The following is a 19,410-nucleotide window of genomic DNA, read 5'->3' as shown; positions in this document are numbered from 1 at the left end:
CATAGTGGTTAAGTTCATCTACTCTGCTTTTTTGGCCTGGGGTTCGCAGATTCAGATCCCAGACATGGACCCAAACACCACTCATCAAGACATGCTGTGACGGCATCCCACATACAAAATAGAGGAAGATTGGCACAGATGTTAGTTCAGGCCCACTCTTCCTCAAGCAAAAAGAGGAAGATTGGCACAGATGTTAGCTCAGGGCCAATCTTACTCACCAAAAAAATCAAAAGTGAATGAGTGAAATATTGATCTCTCAAAAAAGGGGTGAGTTAGTATAGCTGCTTTTATTAGTGGCTCTTACTTGATGTTCTCCTCTGGGTTGATGATCTTTGATAGCAATATGCCTCCCTACTCCTGCCCCCCTTAAGACATAAGAGGGATGAAGAAAGAGGCACACCTTCAGGGGAAGCCAGAATCTAGCCATGAGAATTCAGATCTTATTTGGGTGCCATATGCTTCTGGAAGAAATTTCCCATAATGTTGTCACCCCAAGGATTACCTTTGGGTAAAGTCCAGACCTGTGAAGGACCCCTCATTTCCTTGGGGGCAAGTGGAAATGGTGGTTCTTGGTAGTGGTCACCTGAGGTGCTTTTCTTGACCACCCTTTTAGGGCAGACTCCACAGTGCTGGTGACTCTGTAAGGTAGCGTTCAGGGTGCTGGTGGGAGAAAGGCGACCAGTTGCTTAATAGTGAGCAACCAATGACTGTCCACAGCACTCAGAATCACCTGGCTTATCCCTGCCTCTTTATATAACTAAGATCAGACCCACACTCTGGTCAGAAGACAGGGTGAATGGGCTCTCTCTTCTTGGAAAGGAGCTCTGTGGGACTCCAAGGAGTGAGGGAATAAATGAGGCATGATGACACGCTAATACCGTGACTACCTGGTAGAGAGTTTCTTCCCTCTCGTCGTCCTCAGTTTCCTGTGGACAAGACATGGAGTGATTTCATATGAACCTTGAATGTTATTTTAAGAGGAATCACTCTCATACAGTCTTGAAGAAGAATAATGGTGTGTGTGTGTGTATTCATATAGAGAGAGATGTATGTATGTATATATGTGTATATACTTATGTATGTATATTCAGAGAGAGAGAGAATAATAAAATAAATGTGGCAAATAATAAATATAATAATTGATGAGTCTGACTGAAGAATATACAAGAGCTTTTTTGTTATACTAAAGATTTCAAATTCTGAGAGGAGGAAATTTCCTCTATTATATAGAACAGAGTTGGTTACAATAAAAAATAAACAAAAACAAAGTCCATTAATAACAGCTTTACACTTGAAATACTTAGGAATAAATTTGAAAGATGTGCAGAATTTAATTACCTTATTAGGAGACATAAAGGAAAACAGCTAATTGAATAGTGATGTCATGCCCTGGATGGGAAAATTAACTGTTGTAAGGATGTCAATTCTCAAGTTAATGTAAAAATATAGAATTAGATTTGGAATTAAGTTAATAAGAATTTATTCTGAAATTTATTTGCCTACTTAGGCAAAATTTTCAAAGGTCTCTTCAAAAGAAAATTAACAGAAGGAAAGAGAGGCAGAGATGTATAGGGCTAGCCCAGCATTATCCATAGAAATTTCTGGAATGATCTAAGTGTTCTACACTGCAGTGTCCAATATGGTAGCTATTAGCCACATGTGGTTACTGAGCACTTGAAATGTGGCTACTGTGACTGAGGAAGTGAATTTTCAATCTTACTTAATTTTAATTGAAATTTAAATAGCCATGTGTGGCTACCATATCGGGTAGTACAAGCTAGCCTAACCAGAGAGTCTAACATATTATAAAACAATGATCCAAAATCAGAAACATAAATTAGTGAATCAGAATGAAGAGGACAGAAATCCAACTCTATGTGCGTGTTTGTGTGTTTATTAAAAACAAGCTTTCCAAAACAAGGAAATAAGAAAGGGTTATATAATAGAGTTTTGTTATAACTCAGTAGAAATTTGGAACAAAATTAAGGCTGAACTCCAACCAAAATAAACTTCAGTATTAAAGACCATAAACACCTAGCAAAAATTTTATAGTGTCATCCAATTATTGAAATAATTCTGCTTCTAGTAATCTAGTCTAATGAATTAATCTTAAGTGCAAAAAGAAAAAAAGCATGATATGTCTGAAGGTATTCATTTATCCATTGCAGTGGTCTTTATAATCGTGGAAAACTGAAGTGCGAAGGCAAAACACTTTATTTCAGCCAGAGAGGAAAGACGATTCTTCATGGCACACCCACCTATGGGAACCTTGCAATCATTAACAGTGAATGTTCTGAGGGAGACGTAATAAGTGAAAAGTTACTTATGACATGTTAAAGCGGCTTTTTTTAAATTCCGCTCCTCCCTAAATGGGAGTAGGGGAGTAAAAAAGCCAATAATGTTACAAATCCACCTTCATGGCTGCAAAATAATTTCTCCCCGTGTGCTCAGTGCCTTCTTTGGACTCATCTATCGACCCAGGGACTTCGCCTCCTACATGCTGGGCATCTTCATCTGTAACCTGCTGCTCTACCTGGCCTTTTATATCATCATGAAGGTAAGAGTGGCGGCTGGGAGCCGGGCAGCGCCAGGGCCCTCCCCAGGCCATGCCTGCAGCTTGGCAGCATCTGCTTCTCACCCACAGCTGCGCAGCAACGAGAGGGTCCTCCCCATTCCGTCTGTCTGCATCGTCGCCACCGCTGTGGTGTGGGCCGCTGCCCTGTATTTCTTTTTCCAGAATCTCAGCAGCTGGGAGGTAAGAGGACAGTGTTCTTGTCCAAGAAGATGCTCTCTCCGTCCTGCCTTTTTGACCTTCCCACCTCCCTGTCCTCATGTGCTTGTTGCTGTTCATCTTTTTTATACTCTCTAACATGAAAACTTTCTCTAAAAGGGATGATTTTTAATACCTACACATAAATGGTCACTAGATGGCATGTTGTCACCATTGTCAGGGTAGCACTTCTTAAATGTGTAAGCCCCACTGACACTGCAAATCTGACCTTCATTAAGCGTTGTTCATATGATCTTGTTCCTGATGGATGCTTAACATGTGCAAAAAGCTTGATTACTATATTTTCCCCTCCTTTCTCATTATAATCACCATTCATAAACAGATCCCCAAGTGCAGGTGTTTATAAATCCCTTTCATAGATAGGAAAGTTGAGGCCTAGGAAATCAGCAATATAGCTGAGGCACAGAACTGGGAAGAAGTCGCTGCTCTGCATCAGCACAGCCACCACAATAGACTTCAGAACATTTTTATCACCCCAGAAAAAACCTTACACCATTAGCAGTCACTCCCCATTTCTCCCTAACCGCTTAGCCCTAGGTAACCACTAATCTATCTTTTGTGTCTATAGATCCGCCTATTCCGGACATTTCATATAAATAGAATAAAACAATGTGTGACCTTTTGTGTGAGGCTTCTTTCACTTAAGAATGTTTTCGCGGATGACCCGTACTGTGGCATGTATCTCCACTGCATGTCTTCTTCTTGCTGAATAATATTCCATTGTGTGGATATACTGCTTGTTATCTATTCATTCATCAGTTGAGGGACATTTAGGTTGTTTCTACTTTTTGGCATTTATGAATGCTGCTGCTGTGAACACTTGTGTACAAGTTTTGGTGTGGACATATGTTTTCTTGGAAGTGAACATTTTGAGCCAGGCATCTAGTAGTATTTTTGTAGCTTTCTAGATGCACAGCCCTCTTGGCAGTTGAACTGCGGGAATTCTCACCAACATCCTGCCTCCATTCCCTCCAGGGAACCCCAGCCGAATCCCGGGAGAAGAACCGGGAGTGTATCCTGTTCGATTTCTTTGATGACCATGACATCTGGCACTTCCTCTCTGCTACTGCCCTGTTTTTCTCATTCTTGGTGAGTTTATAATACCTTTTTGTTGATTTCTTCTCTCTTTAATGCTGTACTTTCCTTTTTTCTCTTCCCCTCTTCCTGATATCCCCCTTTGTGTTCCCCTCTCATTTCCCTTTCCAAGTCCTCATTGTAATTCAATGTACAGATTATCTTTTTCTTTCACATTGTATCCTTCAGTTAGATCTTTATTTTCTTTTTCTTTTTACTCTTCAATATTTTAAGACACAGAGTGACAAAATGATTTTCTTTCAGTTGCATAATGTTTGGACTGAATTGGTTATGAGAACTCACATGCCCAGAATCCCACCAGGAACCACTTTTAGCATCCGTGACAATTTCTGTAACATTAGGTCACTCCTTCTTGCGCTGTACTCACCTTCCTCCACGCCTTCCAGTCTCACTGAATCTCTGACAAATATGTTACAAATTCCTGGAGTGGCCCCGGAGAGCAGCCAGGCCCCTCCTGCTTTCTAACCAGTCTCTTCCAAGTCTCTCCTGTGGTCCCTTCATTTTTTTGCCGAAACACCTTCCCAGGAGCCATGCATATTACACCAACCCTGGGTGATAACCCTCGGCATCCTTTCATCTTAATTTTGACTTTTCCAAATTAAAAGTCCTTGGTGCCTGTACACAAGATCATTTGACAAATAACGCTACCGCTAGACCTCCCGGACTGCCCACTTTAGTCTCGGCCATATAACCTCAAGTAGAGCAGGGCTACCCCCTGGTGGCCAGCTTGGGAAGTTTAACCAATCTGTATAAACGTTCCTTAAGGATTTCATTTTTTATAGTTACCTTCATTAGAGAGATGGGGACAACAAAAGTGGAGCTAAGGGTTCCATGTGGAGAGAAGGATGGAAGAGGGAACTAAAAAGGGAGGAGGAGGGTCCGTTTCTTATAGATTAGCAATACCCTCTGCAGTAAGACCTCACTCCCTTTAGGTCCTGACCCAAGCGTCCCTTCTAAGTAATGACTTCCCTGGCCAGCCTATCGAAATTTTTTACCTCTCTCCACTCCATACTTCCTATATTCTCCCCATAGTTTGATTTTTATCCTTAGTACACATTACTACCTAACATACTGTACTTAGAATATATCACTATCTAACGTCTGTATTTTACTCCGGTGTTTGTGTCATATCTGAAGCACTCTCTCGATTTTAATTCCAGGAGGGTAGGGATTTTTGTCTCTTTCATTCCAAGCTATATCTCCAGCATCTAGGATAGCATGTAATAGATCCTTGATAAGCATTTGAATTAATTAGTAAATGAACTATGTAATTATAATAAGTGCCTGTTAAGAGCACGGCATTGCAGAAAGCTGCAGAAGACAGGAAAACGCATGAGGATGCTTGAAGTTTTCAGTCTGCGTGAGTCTTAGGGAGAAAGTGGGGCCTTACCGTGACTGTGCATTCCTTTCCTTTCTCTGCCTCTCTCATTTCAGGTTTTGTTAACCCTGGATGATGATCTGGATATGGTTCAGAGAGACAAGATCCGTGTCTTCTGAGCCTTCCAGCATTAAGAGGGGGAGATGGAGCAATCGATCTTGGTGCTGTTTCCTGAAAATACAGGCACTGCAGCAAAGTAACCACTGCCAAATGCTCCACCCGCCTCTGTGGAGTCAGCTCTGGATGTGTTGACACAGAGAGGAGAGAGGCACGGGGAGATTCAAACCTGCAAGAAGCGGGGCCACGGCTGTGACAGAGGCGAGGCCTAAGGGTCGAGAGACACCATCCCATTCCTTTGCAACTCTAAGCTAGACATGGACAAAAGCTGCATCAGAGTCAGCTTGCTCTCTTGGGACCCCTCCCACCCTCGTGGAGATTTGCCAGCAATGGCAGGACGATGCTGCCGTCTTCCTTCCAGCTGCCTCCATGCCTGGAAAGGCCGGCAGCTCGGATACCCCCTCCCTCCTCTAGAAACTTCGGGTTGGCCCCCTTTGCACCTCTGTAACGTCCGATACTGTGGGCATCCCAACACCAGCTCTCTTCTCCAAGGTCCTGGGCTGACGGGATTCCTTGGAGTCTGGTAGAGGGGTGGACCCAAGGTCCTTCCAAACTGGGACAGATGTTCCAATAGCACCAGCTAGTCGCCTCCTCAGAAGGAATGCTGTAGGTTTCCCCCAGGTTCCTGACCCCATTTGAAGGACTCACGCTGGGCTGTGTCACACTGTCCTCCTCACGGGTGACCATCTCTGGGACCAAGTCTTGGTGCTTACCTCCTCCTTAGTGTCTTCATCTCACTGCTGTGTGTTGACCCATAACTCAGGCTCTGCCTTCTCAGGAAGGCCCTGTCACTCCACAGCCCAGCTCCAAGGTGGAAGGGGAAACGGGGACACTCTCCCAGCAGCAGGAGGAGCCAGAGAAATGACCGGCAGCACTAAGAGACTGGCAATAGCAGCACCAAGCAAACAGGCCTACCCTAAGGATGTGGGCACACAGAGCTAAATGAGCGAAGGCGAAAGTGCTTCCTCACGCCTCCAGTTTCCAGAGCTCAGTTCTGTGCCCACCTCACCTCTGGCAAAGAAATAGGTGTTCTAACCAGGGGCACTGCATGAGGGGTCCTCTACCACCCACCAGGCCCCTTCTCTGTCACCCTATGCAGATCAGAGGCTCCGGACTTTCTCCCTGAAGTTCTTTAAAAGTACCTCTCAGGGTGGACACATTCTACTCCTCCTCTCTAGCTGCAAAGAACCCAGCCGATTTAGGACTGTCTCCTGGTTGCACCTGACTCCCGTCGTCTCCCCAGAAAGGTGTTGAAAAGCTCCCACTTCACTCCCACTGTCTGGCAGCTCTGCCCCCAAGAAGTCCCATTCTGACCACACTCCCTTGTTACCTGGAGTATGATGTCATCAGAAAATATACACAAATGTGCAAACATGTATGTTTGCCTGTGAAATTGATCCACCTCTCCCCTCTGCTTTCCTGACCATTCATTAGATAAATGGATCAGGCATTCCGTTTTTTAAAAATTTATTATTCTGTCTCTAAAATTCTTGTGTAATATTCAAAAGAACATTTTGGACGTTCAAACAGCAAACTTTCCCTGATTTTAAAAACACAAAGATGCTTTTAATGAACTATTTTGTGACTTTTTTTCTAAAATGCCCCTAAATTTTTAACTGGTTTTCTGTTATTCTTTTTTTTTTTTTAGGAAGATTAGCCCTGAGCTAACATCCGCCACCAATCCTCTTCTTTTTTTGCTGAGGAAGATTGGCCCTGAGCTGACATCCATGCCCATCTTCCTCTACTTTATATGTGGGACGCCTGCCGCAGCATGGCTTGATAAGTGGTGCGTAGGTCTGCACCCAGGATCAGAACCAGTGAACCCAGGCCACCAAAGTGGAACATGCAAACTTAACCGCTGTGCCACCAGGCCGGCCCCTCTGTTCTTCTTTATTCCTGAAAACTTGTTGGCTTCCACAGGCCATAGGAAGTCTACCTATTAAGTGGTTGTGTTAATCTAATATCTAAAACAAATTTTAAACCTGTTTAACTATGGCTGATTTGACCTAATTCTTTTATTTTAATGCATTAATGGTTTCAAATCCAAGAAAGATCCGCTAAGGATATGTGAACCAAGTTTGTTAAGTCGCCCTGTGGCCTGAAGTCAGTAAATTTTAAGACGTGTTCACTCTTCAGTAACCTGTTTGGGAAATAAGTCCATGGAAAAGGGCGGGGGAGCCTGCAGAAACGGACGGATCGTGCTGCTGTATTCTTCACCGTTTCCTGATGATGTCTGTCATGTGCTATAAACTCACATATTGTGGTCAGTTTTATTCTCTGCAGGACTAAAACCCCAGCCCAAGCCTGCTCTTATAAACATCAATTCTAAATGTCCTTGTTGCTAATTCTTTCTACAGTGCCGATCTCGTGGTCGGAGGACACAAGAAAGCCAGTGACTGCCATCTGTGGGGTTGATAAGACTGCAGCGTGGAGGGGCAACCAGTTTTTAATAGCTGAGCGGTCGCTCGTCCACATGTGGTGCAATGCCTTTGCGACTTGTGCCTGTGCTCGGGGACGTCGCTCTTGAAAAGAGAAGGGACGGGCATCTCTGAAAGCCGAGATCAGCAGGAGGGGAACCGGAGAGAGACAGCCACTGTGCAGAGTAATGAGAGCAGTTCAGCTAGAGCTGGACAGAGATGTGGCAGCCAGAGGGACAAAGTTGTGCACATGAAACATGACCTCTTCTCACCGCTGGCGAGGGCTGGCTGGGCCGCGCACCTGCTGACACTGGACGGGTGAGGGATTAGCCCGGGTTTATTTTAGCAGCCGGAGAAGCCAGTGGAAACTGGAATCTATCTGGGGAAGGGACTTTCCGTGACCGAAGGGATCACTGAGCCAGCTCCAGGGGCAAAGAAAGTGGCAGCTGCTTCCTTTGTAGCTCCAAGCACCTACCAGAACGTTCTGTGGGGTCGTGAAATGCCTGTGTCGGTAAATTGAATAATACCCAAATGTTTCTTCATTCTGGGAGATAATCTCTCATGTAAAACTTGGGGGAAAGGGGAAACAAAGATAAATTTTCTCCATGGAAGGAACAGGATTCCTGTTCTGAGTTTCAGGATTCCTGAGTCAGATTTTAGTCCAAGTATGTTCACTTGCTTGCTGTTTGACCTTGGGCAAGTCACCAGAACTCTCTGATCCTCACCTACCACAGCTACCTGACACTACATGAGGGTGACAAAGGTGGCAATGTGCAGAGCACCAGGAGCAGAGCTGGCGCAGAGACGATCCTCTCCCCATACCTCTTAGTCCAACGGGGGCAAGGCAAGAGCGGATCCCTCAGCGGGGACTCGCCAGTTAAACCAGCTATTCCATTTCCTGTCCTCAGCTCCAGGCGGCCTCTTCACCTTCAGAGACACTGCCCAGAGTGATCAAACCTCCCAGCCCCAGCCCTTCTTCGCCCTTTATGGCTGCATTTCACTGCCTGTGGCCCTTAATACTCAGTCCAACTCAAATGAGAAATTGCTAGCAAAGCTAAGGCCAAATGGAAAGTCTGGCTGTGTATAAGGTCACACCTCATTACTACCATCTCTGCCCTGGGAACCTCAAAGACAATCTAGATTTTTCTCCTCTCTCGAGCAGCCGTTACTGCCCTGGTTCGGGGAATGCCATGTGCCAGTGTGCCCCCACCCTTCCCGCCCTTCTCCCCATGTGTTCTGTAGGGGGAGCCTGCATGTTCAGCCTGGATGAAAAGAGGCTTCAGCCTGCAGGGGACAAACAGGTCCCAGAAAGAGGGAGCAGCGGAGGGTCCCTCAGGTTTGGAAATGACTCTAATGTCCCCTGGTGACGCTAAGGAAAAGCATTATGAGTAAAGATATGATTTGCCTCTGCCCGAGCCATGTGACACCCTTGCTTACAGTGCTTCTGCCCAGTGTATACTAGTTTTTTTGTTTTGTTTTTAACGTTGTTTGGTGGAGACAAGATATATTCGTGTGACTAAGTTTTAATGTCTCCTCAGCATTAAAGTGCCACTGTCAACAAGGTTAAGTGCCTGCTAAATCTCGGGCCCTAACACGTGTGAATTTGAATAACCTTGGCAAGGGTCGCAGATCAGCCTTCACTGCCGAGTTTCCAAAAGGCCATCATAATAGAGTTTCACTTGGACGGGACGCCTCTGCAAAGAGACCCCCACTCTGTGAACTCCAAGGGGCACCTTTTACATCCTACAGTTGTCCTGAACTGGGGTCTTGCTATTCTCAAAATACAAAGAAGACAGTGTTGTCGCCATCATTTCAATAGAATTACCCTTTGGTCCCCAATCTTAGGGAAACGGAGCTCTGCCCTTTTCCTAAATATTCTAGACTTGGAGACTTCATCATTTTCCCTGAACTTTAAGTTTTGAAAAATTCCTTGCCTCTATCCTACATCCTTTTCATTGCCTTGAAGTTCCTGTCATCTATGACTTACCCATTTCATTAGAGATGAATAATAGCCAACCACCATATTTTAACATGGAATAGCCTTGAAGTCATATCACATTTCAGTCAAGTACTAAATAAAGTCTAGGTATCTCACCCCTTGTCCCAGCATTATAGCTATGATTTAGAAAACAAGATATTAAACGGTGAAAGATTCTCAAGTCAGGACAAGAGGAATCTGACATACAGTCCTACGATGGCCAGCTCCTGGGCCCTTAATTTCCTCTCAACATTCTTCATGAATTCAGGCTCTAAGTCATTTAAACAGAAGATTATCCAAAGTAATTCAAAAGCTCTCCATTTTAGGGTGCTATAATGTTGCCATCACAGAAAAAGTTGATTTGCATTTTATGATTTTTATTATGTCGCTTATCTGAGCCTGTCTCAAGGCTCAGCACCCAGTCCTAGGCAGGCCTCTTCGAGGAAGAGGGCAGTCAAGCCTGAGGGCTGCTCTGCTTCTCTCTCAATGTGGGACACCTGGTAAAGTCACCTGTTTTTTAGGGGGTCCATTTCCCCTTTATCCCCTCCTCCCTCACGACTTCTCCATTCACTTACATAGAATCAGAAATACTGCTCAGTCCATAGTCAATCAAGAAATATTCCGGCCAGGCACTGAGGCCCTGGGCACAGCAATGGGCAGAATGTACAGTCTCTTCCACTGTGGGGCCTATGGTCCAAAAGGGAGGATGGACATGAAACAAACAATTATAAGTTGTTCACTATAAGTGGGCAAAAAGCTCCAAGAAGAGAATGGCCTTATAAGAATCTTATCTTCAGGTGCAGAACAAAAAAAATTCCCAATAACTATCAATTTTTATTCCCAGATGTGAAGCCCTAAATTGCTGACACAACATGGCATCTCTCACAACCAAATTCCTAGAAAGAACATTTGACCTCTTCAGGGAGGTACCGGTTTTCTCCATCTGTGGTTCCCAGTTCTACTACACAATCAAAGAAAGAGATGAAATAAGCAGAGGGGACCCTGCTCAGTATCAGAGAGGAGGGCGCTAGTTCTTGGTGTTGTGTGACTTTGAAGAAATAGGCTTATTGCTAAGATTGCTCCAAATATGTCTTTCAAATGGACTTTCGAGTACTAGAACAATGTAGTAACTAGGTGGATGGAGCATTAACGAGAAACAAAACTGAAATGAGACAAGAAAAGAAATGTAAACCTGGAACACCTAATGAGATTCAGTTGAAGGTCAGGTTCAAGCGGGAGTGTTTTCGTAAGGGGAGGGAAACAGACGAGATTTCAGCCTGAACGATCGCTAAAAACTATAAATGTGAAAGAGGGTAAACTGAGACTTGATTGGGACATGGAGGGGAAAGTAACTGCTTCTCTGAATGATGAAAGTTAAAGAGTAAACCAGAAGGGAAAGAAAGCTGTTTATCTTCTGGAGAAGCACTGGGTGGCCATGTTGGCGGCACTCAAGATGGATAGAACCTAAGGAATGTCTTTCCAGTGAGAACTCTGTAAAAAGGGATGGGAAGGCTACTGGCCCAAAGGGAGAGGGATAAACATTTGATGTGGTGCATTTGTGGGTTTGATTTTGTTTGTTTTCAGGCAGACTGGAATCAACCTGAAAGAGACCCCTGGCCTCACTGAGCTGAGACTGAAGAGCTGGGCCGTATTCGAAAAGGTCATATTCGGACAAGGAGGGAAGAATAAACCCGTTGGACTCTCACAAACTGCCCTGTCATGCGCAGAGGAGAAGAATCATTGTGTCCTCCTACATAAAAGGGGAGAAATCAGAAAAATAAGAGAGATGCTTTGAACTGACCATCTCAAATTTTTCCTAAGAAAAATGAAAATTCCAGATTTAATCCCAGCAGAGAACAGAGATTAGAGAGAGAAGGTTGTGATGGGATCATCTTAATCCATCCTTGAAGATATAAAAACAGCTCCCTCTCCCTAAACCTTAGGAATCGCAACAACCGCTCCTTGCTGGAGGACAAGCACGGACTGCACTTCCGGGTCTGTCCTTTAGTGGGATCTTAATATTGGGAAGCGTTGCCCTCAATTCCCATCTCTAACCCCCAGACCATTAAAGTTGGCAGAACTGATCATTGAAACAGTAAACATTTGTCATCAGGCATTCTGCCAAGGGTTTTATATACATTTCCATATTTAGTCCTGAAACACACCCTCCGCTGAAGTCAGTATTCTTATTTTATTTCCCAGATGGAGAAACTGAAAGGTAGAAAAGTTGCTGTTCACGAGATGAAGTGAACAGTGCAGAAACCTAGATTTGTAGTCAGAAATGAGTAGTTCAGGTAAGGAGACCAGAGAAAGGGCAGACAGATTGTGTTACAAAGAAGATTCAATTTGTATTTATGCACGTATCTATATATGCAAATAGCACAGCCTGGAATTATGTAACTATTGAACGTATTAACAAAAAGAGAAGGTTTTTCCAACATTCAGAAGATCTGTCCTTTATCTGAACCCAAGCAGCAATGAAACGTACTGTGCTTTAGGGAAGCCAACCAATAACACCGCCTTGGATCATTTGGGCTCCAGAAACTGGAACAGCTGGATTCACGTGAAGACTTGCTTCACTTTCTAAGCTTGGAAAGTTAAGAACCAAAGTCCTGTTTATAAATTCAATGTTTGCACTTGGCAAAGGGCTATAGACCAAAGATTCCTTCTAAATTAAAATATACATGGCGCGAGGTGTCAGGTTTCCACTGGGAGCCTGTTGTTTCAGAAACAACATTAACAATGGAGAGAAAGCACAGCGATATAATGTGTTTTTTAATTTCCTACAAAGCATTGAGAGGCTCAAAAAACTGTCAAGAGTCAAAAAGTCTTCCAAAGTTGCCTCTGGAGCTGATCTTTGCTGGCTCAACAGATGAGGCCGAATCGATGTCTCCCATCAATGACTGAACCATCTTTGTTCTCAGTGGTGGGGCCCAGCCCTCTCCTCCTGCAGGGAGGTGATTTCATCTGGCCAAACTGAGGCAGAGGGACCAGGCAGCGCTGAACTGGAAAATCGTAATTCTTCATTTGGGGTACACAATGATTTGGTTCGAAACACTGACATACTAACAAATTTTCTTCTCCTACACTAAGTTGTCTTTTGGGCTTTTTTTTTTTTTAACATTTAATGTGAATTTCCACATTTACCACACCGCAGCATTCAAAAAATAGGATTTAGCCTAAATGAATCATGAATTCTCAGAAAACTTCCTTGAAACAGTAAGTTCGCCACCACTACAGTTTGGCTTCAGCCTGTTTCCAAACCTCAGATCTGAATGTGATTAAGGAATGTAAGAAAACGCCAACAACAACCAGACCTGCACAGCACAAATGTCGTTAAAAGCTGGATTTTCATATCCTCCCAAAATTCTGTAGCTTACTTGATCGTGTGAGAAACTAAGTGGCACATTGCTACTAGCTGATCAATCTCCCTGACTTCTGAACCTAAGCAAATTAGTATTATCTCCTTAATTTCTCACAGGAAGAAGAAAAAGTCAAAGGAGCTGTTGACACTGACAAACAAAGTGTATTCTCCTGGAGCCCTGCGTTTCAGTCTCATGTGTGGGAGAGATGGAAATGAGGAAGGTCATGGAAAATAATTGCCACTTTACCTTTAAATATTCCTTTGCAACATAATGAAAATATTTTCAAATATACAACCTCATTTGTCTTTTACAGCAACTCTGTGAGGTAGACAGAACAGATAATGTACCAACAAATAAACTAAGATGCCAAGAGGTTATGCCACTTACCCAAAGTCACACAGCCAGGTAACGGGAGCCAGATACAAAATAGTGCCATCGCTCTTTCTTTTTCTAAAGAGCGACAGTTGCAAAAGTTTCCTAGATCCAATTCCAACGTATGCGCGTGCGCGCGCACGTGTGTGTGTGTGTGTGTGTGTGTGTGTGTTTGTGTGTGTGTGTGTAGGCTTCCCCACACCAGAGAGCAGTTCTCAGATGCCAGCAGGATATCTGAGAATTCAACTCAATTCTGACACTGTCGATCTGTAGATGGAATCAGATTCGACAGGTAAAGGGCTCAGACCCACAAGACCACCCTCCTAGGTTTGATTAATTTGCCAGAACAGCTCACAGAATTCAAGAAAATCTTTATTCACTAGATTACCAATTTATTACAAAGGATATTAAAGGAAACGAATGTACAGCCAGATGAAGCGATACATGGGGCGAGGTCCTGAACAAAGGAATTTGGCCCAGCGCAGCGGCACATGGAAGCTCTCTGAAAAAAGGCCTTTGAGCTTTCTTTTTGGGGGTTTTTATGGAGGCTGCATTAGGTAGTCATAATTGACTAAGTCATTGGTCGTTTGGCAACTGATTCAACCTCAAGCTTCCTCCCCTCCCCGGAAATCAGGGGATGGGACCGAAAGTTCCAGTCATCTGGTCACATGGCTGGTTCTGCTGGCCACCAGCCCCCATCCTGGGGTGGGGTCCAAAGGTCACCTTCATTAACATAAATGAGACACCTTTATCACTCTCACACTTAGGAAATTCCAAGGGTTTTGGGAGCTGTGAGCCAGGAACTGTGAAGAACCACATATATATGAGAACATATTTTTGTCATCTGAATGTCCAAATATGTATTTCTCATAAATCACAATATCACAATAGTAAAATAATGTTTCGATTTTGCTGACTCAAGAAATTTATCAAGAGAAAACCAACGTCAGTTCCGACTTACATAGATAGTTTTTTTTTTAACCTTTTTTTTGGTATAAAATATAGTAATGTACAAAATGTAGACTAATCTTAACTGCACATAAAATGGTGAATTTTTATTTATATGTGTGTACACACACACACATATACACCAATGTAACTGAAACCCACAGTAAGAAACAAAACAGTTCCAGTATCCTCGTGCCTATTCCAAATTAATCCCTGCCCCAGGGATAACCACTCTTCTGACTTTTCTCCTAATGGATGAATTTTGCTTGTTCTTGGACTTCATATAAATGGAAGTATATAGTATGTACACCTTTTTGTCTGACTTCTTTCACTGGATATAATGTCTCTGAGATTCATCTGTATCAGTAACTTCATTCATTCATACTGTGAACATATGACATTTCATTTATCCATTTGCCTATTAATGGATGTTTGGGTTGTTTCCAGTTTGTGGCCATTGTAAAGAAAGCTTCTATGAACATTCTTATACGTGTCTTTTGGTGAACTTTTACAAACTTTTTTTTCCAGGATATATACGCAGTGCACTGCGGAATTGCTGGGTTATAGGTAGATAAGTCTTTAGTTTTAAAAGATACTGTCAACAGTTTTCCAAAGTGGTTGTACCAGTTTACACTCCCTTCAACATCATATGAGAGTTCCAGTTATTCCATATATTTGCCAACACTTGGCACTTGTCAGTTCTTTCAATTTTAGCCTTTCTGGGTGAGAGTGTAATGGTTTCTCACTGTATTTTATTTTGCATTTCTCTGTGACTACTGATGTTGATCACCTTTTCATAGATTTCTTGGCCATTTATGTGAGGGATTTTTAAAAAAATTCTTTGCCTATTTTTTAAATCAGCTTATGAATCTTTTTCTTTTTGATATATATAAAAATCTTCGGGTTAAGTTCGCATGCTCCGCTTCGGTGGCCCAGGGTTTCACCAGTTCGAATCCTGGGCACGGACATGGCACCGCTCATCAGGCCATGCTGAGGTGCCATCCCACATGCCACAACTAGAAGGACCCACAACTAAAAATACACAATTATGTACCAGGGAGTTTTGGGGTGAAAAAGGACAACTAAAATCTTTAAAAAAACAAAAAAAAACTAAAATTAAACAAAAAGATCTTTGCCAGTCTGTGGCTTGATGAAGAAACATTCTTAATTTGAGTGAAGTCTAATCTAACAATTTTTTCTTTTATGGTTGTGGTCAGATGATATTTCCTATGGTTTCTTCTAGAACACCAGTTCTCAAATTTTTTGGTCTCAAGACCCATTTATACTCCTAAAGATTATTGAGGACCCTAAAGGGTTTTTGTTTATGTGAGTTATATCTATCAATATTTACCACTTTAGAAATAAAAATGGAAAATTTACAAATATTTATTCTTTTAAAGATGATAAACTCATTACATAGCACAAATAACATATTTTATGAAAAAATAACTATATTTTCCAAAACAAAATAATTGTGAGAAGAGGGCCAGTGTTTCACATTTTTGTAAATCAATTTAACATCTGGCTTAATAGAAAATAGCTGGGTTCTTATGTTGGTTTCTGCCTTCACTCTGCTGCAAGCATGGGTTTTGCTTAAAAGGAAGAAAATCGAGCCTTACATAAATATGTAGCTGGAAAAGGAAGTAGACTTTCCAGATAATTGTAGATATTCTTCTTTGATACTACACCAAAACTCAGCAAATAGTAGTTTCCCAAAGATTAGTTGCAACTGGAATTTGAAACCATATCAGTGAACTTTTCATGTTTTCTAACGTTAAAATCTGTTGGTCTATCTTGTAATTTGAATGGATCTTTTTACCCATGCATGGTTTTGTAACAGCATGCCTTGGTCACTTGGAAAATATTGGTTCACTGAATTGTGCAAGTCTTCCCAATATTTACACGTTTAATTATATAATTATTAATAAAGAAATATATATACACACCAGTCACTGATATCACCACTGATTTCATCAAAGAGGTTAGTGGGAACCTGTCAAGCTCACAGTAGTGGATACAGTGATAGGCCCATTTCACTCATTTTTGAGAAAATGTCTGCCAAATATTCAAATCTGAAAAGGCATAGATTTTAGTCATTGTTGCAACTAAAATAATATTCCATGAAGAAAGCCACTGTTTGAGTCCATGGTTCAAACACCAGTGCTTTTCCTTACAACGGCCACCAAGCTCCGGTTTGCAGTGGAAGAGCTTTATGCTCGCTTCCATCTTCTCACAGAATACTAAATATTAGTGTAATGTTTAAAAAGAATATGAAATGGAAGCTTACTCAGAAGTCAAGATTTAATGAAATTATTACTTTCTATTGCTTCATCTAGGACATTCTAAAGTGAAACTGGCTTTTTTCTTTTTTACTGTGAGTTTATGACAATTAAAAATACACAGTAGTGGTGCCACTGCCTTGATTGTTGTTGCACAGTCAGTGCAAATGTCAACACAGTGTATAGGCATGTCACATCTTAGTACTATTGTAAAAATAATTTTGTCTCCACAGATTCCATAAAAGGGTCTCAGAGAACCCCAGGGACTCTGGGGACTACATTTGAAGAACCACTGCTCTAGAAGCTTTAGTGTTTTACCTTTTACATTTAGGTCTATGACCCAACTCAAACTATATTTGTGTATGGTGTGAAGTAGGGGGGTCTATGGTTTTTTTTCCCTCTCCATCCTCATATCCAATGGCTCCAGCCCCATATATTGAAAAGACCATCTTTTACTCACTGAATGCAGTTGGCAATTTTGTCATCAATGAAGTGACTATACTGTATTCTATAGTCTGTATAATAACATATAGTAATGGGGCTGGCCCTGTAGCTGAGTGGTTAAGTTCATGTGCTCCACTTGGGCGGCCCAGAGTTTTGCCAGTTCAGATTCTGAGCACGGACCTGGCACCACTCATCAAGCTGTGCTGAGGCATTGTCCCACATAGCACAACTAGAAGGACCTACAACTAGAATATACAACTATGCACTGGGGGGCTTTGGGAAGAAGCAGAAGAAAAAAAATGATTGGCAACAGATGTTAGCTCAGGTGCCAATCTTTAAAAAAAATATATAATATATAGTAATACATCGACTATATTGTAATTAATCTATTTTTGAAATTTCTGTTCCATGTCATTGGTCTACTGTCTATCTTTGTGCCAATATCACACTGTTTTAATTACTGGAATTTTATAGCAATTAAAAATTTGTTTTATTGAGGTATAATTGACATATAACATTATGTTAGTTTCAGGTGTACAACACAGTGATTTGATATTCGCATATATTGCAAAATGAGCACGACAGTAAGTCTAGTTAACATCTGTCACCATACATAGTTACAAAATTTTTTTTTCTTGTGATGAGGACTTTTAAGATCTACTCTCTATAGCAATTTTTGAAATCTGGTAGTTTGTCTTCTAACTTTGTTCTTAAGATAGTCTAGGTTATTCTAGGGCTTTTACATTCATATAATTATTATATACATAATATTTATATAAATGTTACATATTTATATAATTATTTACATTTATGTAAATATTTACATATAATATAAAATATTGCATAAATTTTAGAATCAGGCTGTCAATTTCAACCCAAGAAAAAAATCCCTGTATGATTTCAGTGGTAATTGCATGAATCAATAGATAAATTTGAAGAAAATTGACATCTTAATGACAATGTATTATTTTTGGGGTCTCCTTTAATTTTTCCCAGCAATGTTTTATAGTGTTTGATGAGTAGCTTTATTCCTTGGTAACACACTGGCTGGGAATGCCAATAAAATGTTGAAAAAATGGGTGATAATGATCATCTTTGGGGCCGGCCCAGTGGCGCAGCAGTTAAGTTTGCACGTTCTGCTTCGGTGGCCCAAGGTTCGCCGGTTCGGATCCCAAGTGCGGACATGGCACCGCTTGGCATGCCATGCTGTGGCAGGCATCCCACATACAAAGTAGAGGAAGATGGGCACGGATGCTAGCTCAGGGCCAGTCTTCCTCAGCAAAAAGAGGAGGATTGGCAGCAGATGTTAGCTCAGGGCTAATCTTCCTCAAAAAAAAAAAAAAGATCATCTTTGTCTTGTCTCAACTTTGGGGGAAATCATTAAGTATGATATTAGCTGTAGTTTTTGGGTTTTGTTTTTTTGTAGACATGCTTTAGCAGATTGAGAATGTTCCCTTCTCCTATTTTGTTTAGAGTTTTTACCATAAATGGATGCTCAGTTTTACTAACTGAGTTATTGTATGTTTTTTTCTCCTTTATTTTGTTAATACAATGAATTGCATAAGTTGATTTTAAAATGTTAAAACAAACTTGCGTTCTTGAAATAAACCCCATTTGGTCATGATGTACTATTCTTTTCTTCTATCACTAGACTCAATTTGCTAACAATCTTATAGAATTTTCACGTCTGTGTTTATGAGGGATATTGGCCTCTAACTTTTTTTACTATAATGTTGTGACAGGTTGGTATCAAGGTTATGTTAACTTCCTAAAACTAGTTTGGAAGTGATTCTTGTTTTCCCATTTCATGAATTGGAGTAGATTAGTGTTACTTCTTCTTTTAATAGAGGACGTTTCCACTAAAACCCCTTGTGCTAAAGAAAAAACCCAGCTTTATTGAGATATAATTCATATATCATAAAATTCACCCATTTAAAGTGTATAATTCAACAGTTTTTAGTGTATTCACAGAGTTATGCAACCATCATCACATCAATTTTAGAGCATTTTCATCACCCTGAAAAAGAAACCTTGTAACCGTTAGTCACACTTCACTTTCTCCCAAACTCCCCAACCCTAGGCAACCACTAATCCACTTCCTGTCTTTACAGATGTGCCTACTCTGGACATTTCACAGAAATGGAATCATACAATACATGGTAGGAAAGTTTTTAATTACAGATTCAATTTAGCTAACAGGTATAGGACTATAAAGACTTTCTATTT

The 19,410-nt window shown here is 41.6% G+C and overlaps 1 protein-coding gene across 10 annotated transcripts in view; it reads left to right on the top strand.

Moving 5' to 3' along the window:
- SIDT1 (SID1 transmembrane family member 1) overlaps positions 1-9,360 on the top strand; it is a 102,798-nt gene extending 93,438 nt beyond the window's left edge. For 7 of the 10 annotated variants that reach the window (XR_011429282.1, XR_011429281.1, XR_011429280.1 and 4 more), the window contains 4 exons: positions 2,452-2,557; positions 2,645-2,755; positions 3,767-3,880; positions 5,321-9,360. Coding sequence is in view for 4 of the 10 variants with exons in the window: in XM_001917474.5 (XP_001917509.2) it covers positions 2,452-2,557; positions 2,645-2,755; positions 3,767-3,880; positions 5,321-5,383 (394 nt within the window). In the remaining 6 variants the exon portion in view is untranslated. The remainder of the gene's footprint in view (positions 1-2,451; positions 2,558-2,644; positions 2,756-3,766; positions 3,881-5,320) is intronic. The other 3 variants (XR_011429278.1, XR_002801854.2, XR_011429277.1) reach the window with 2 other exon arrangements.
- The last annotated feature ends 10,050 nt before the right edge of the window (positions 9,361-19,410 follow it).

This window comes from Equus caballus, chromosome 19 (genome assembly GCF_041296265.1).
Source record: "Equus caballus isolate H_3958 breed thoroughbred chromosome 19, TB-T2T, whole genome shotgun sequence".
In the NCBI taxonomy this organism is placed as follows: domain Eukaryota; kingdom Metazoa; phylum Chordata; class Mammalia; order Perissodactyla; family Equidae; genus Equus; species Equus caballus.
The sequence above is the reverse complement of the archived record's forward strand: the minus strand, read 5'-3'. Positions and strand labels throughout refer to the sequence as shown.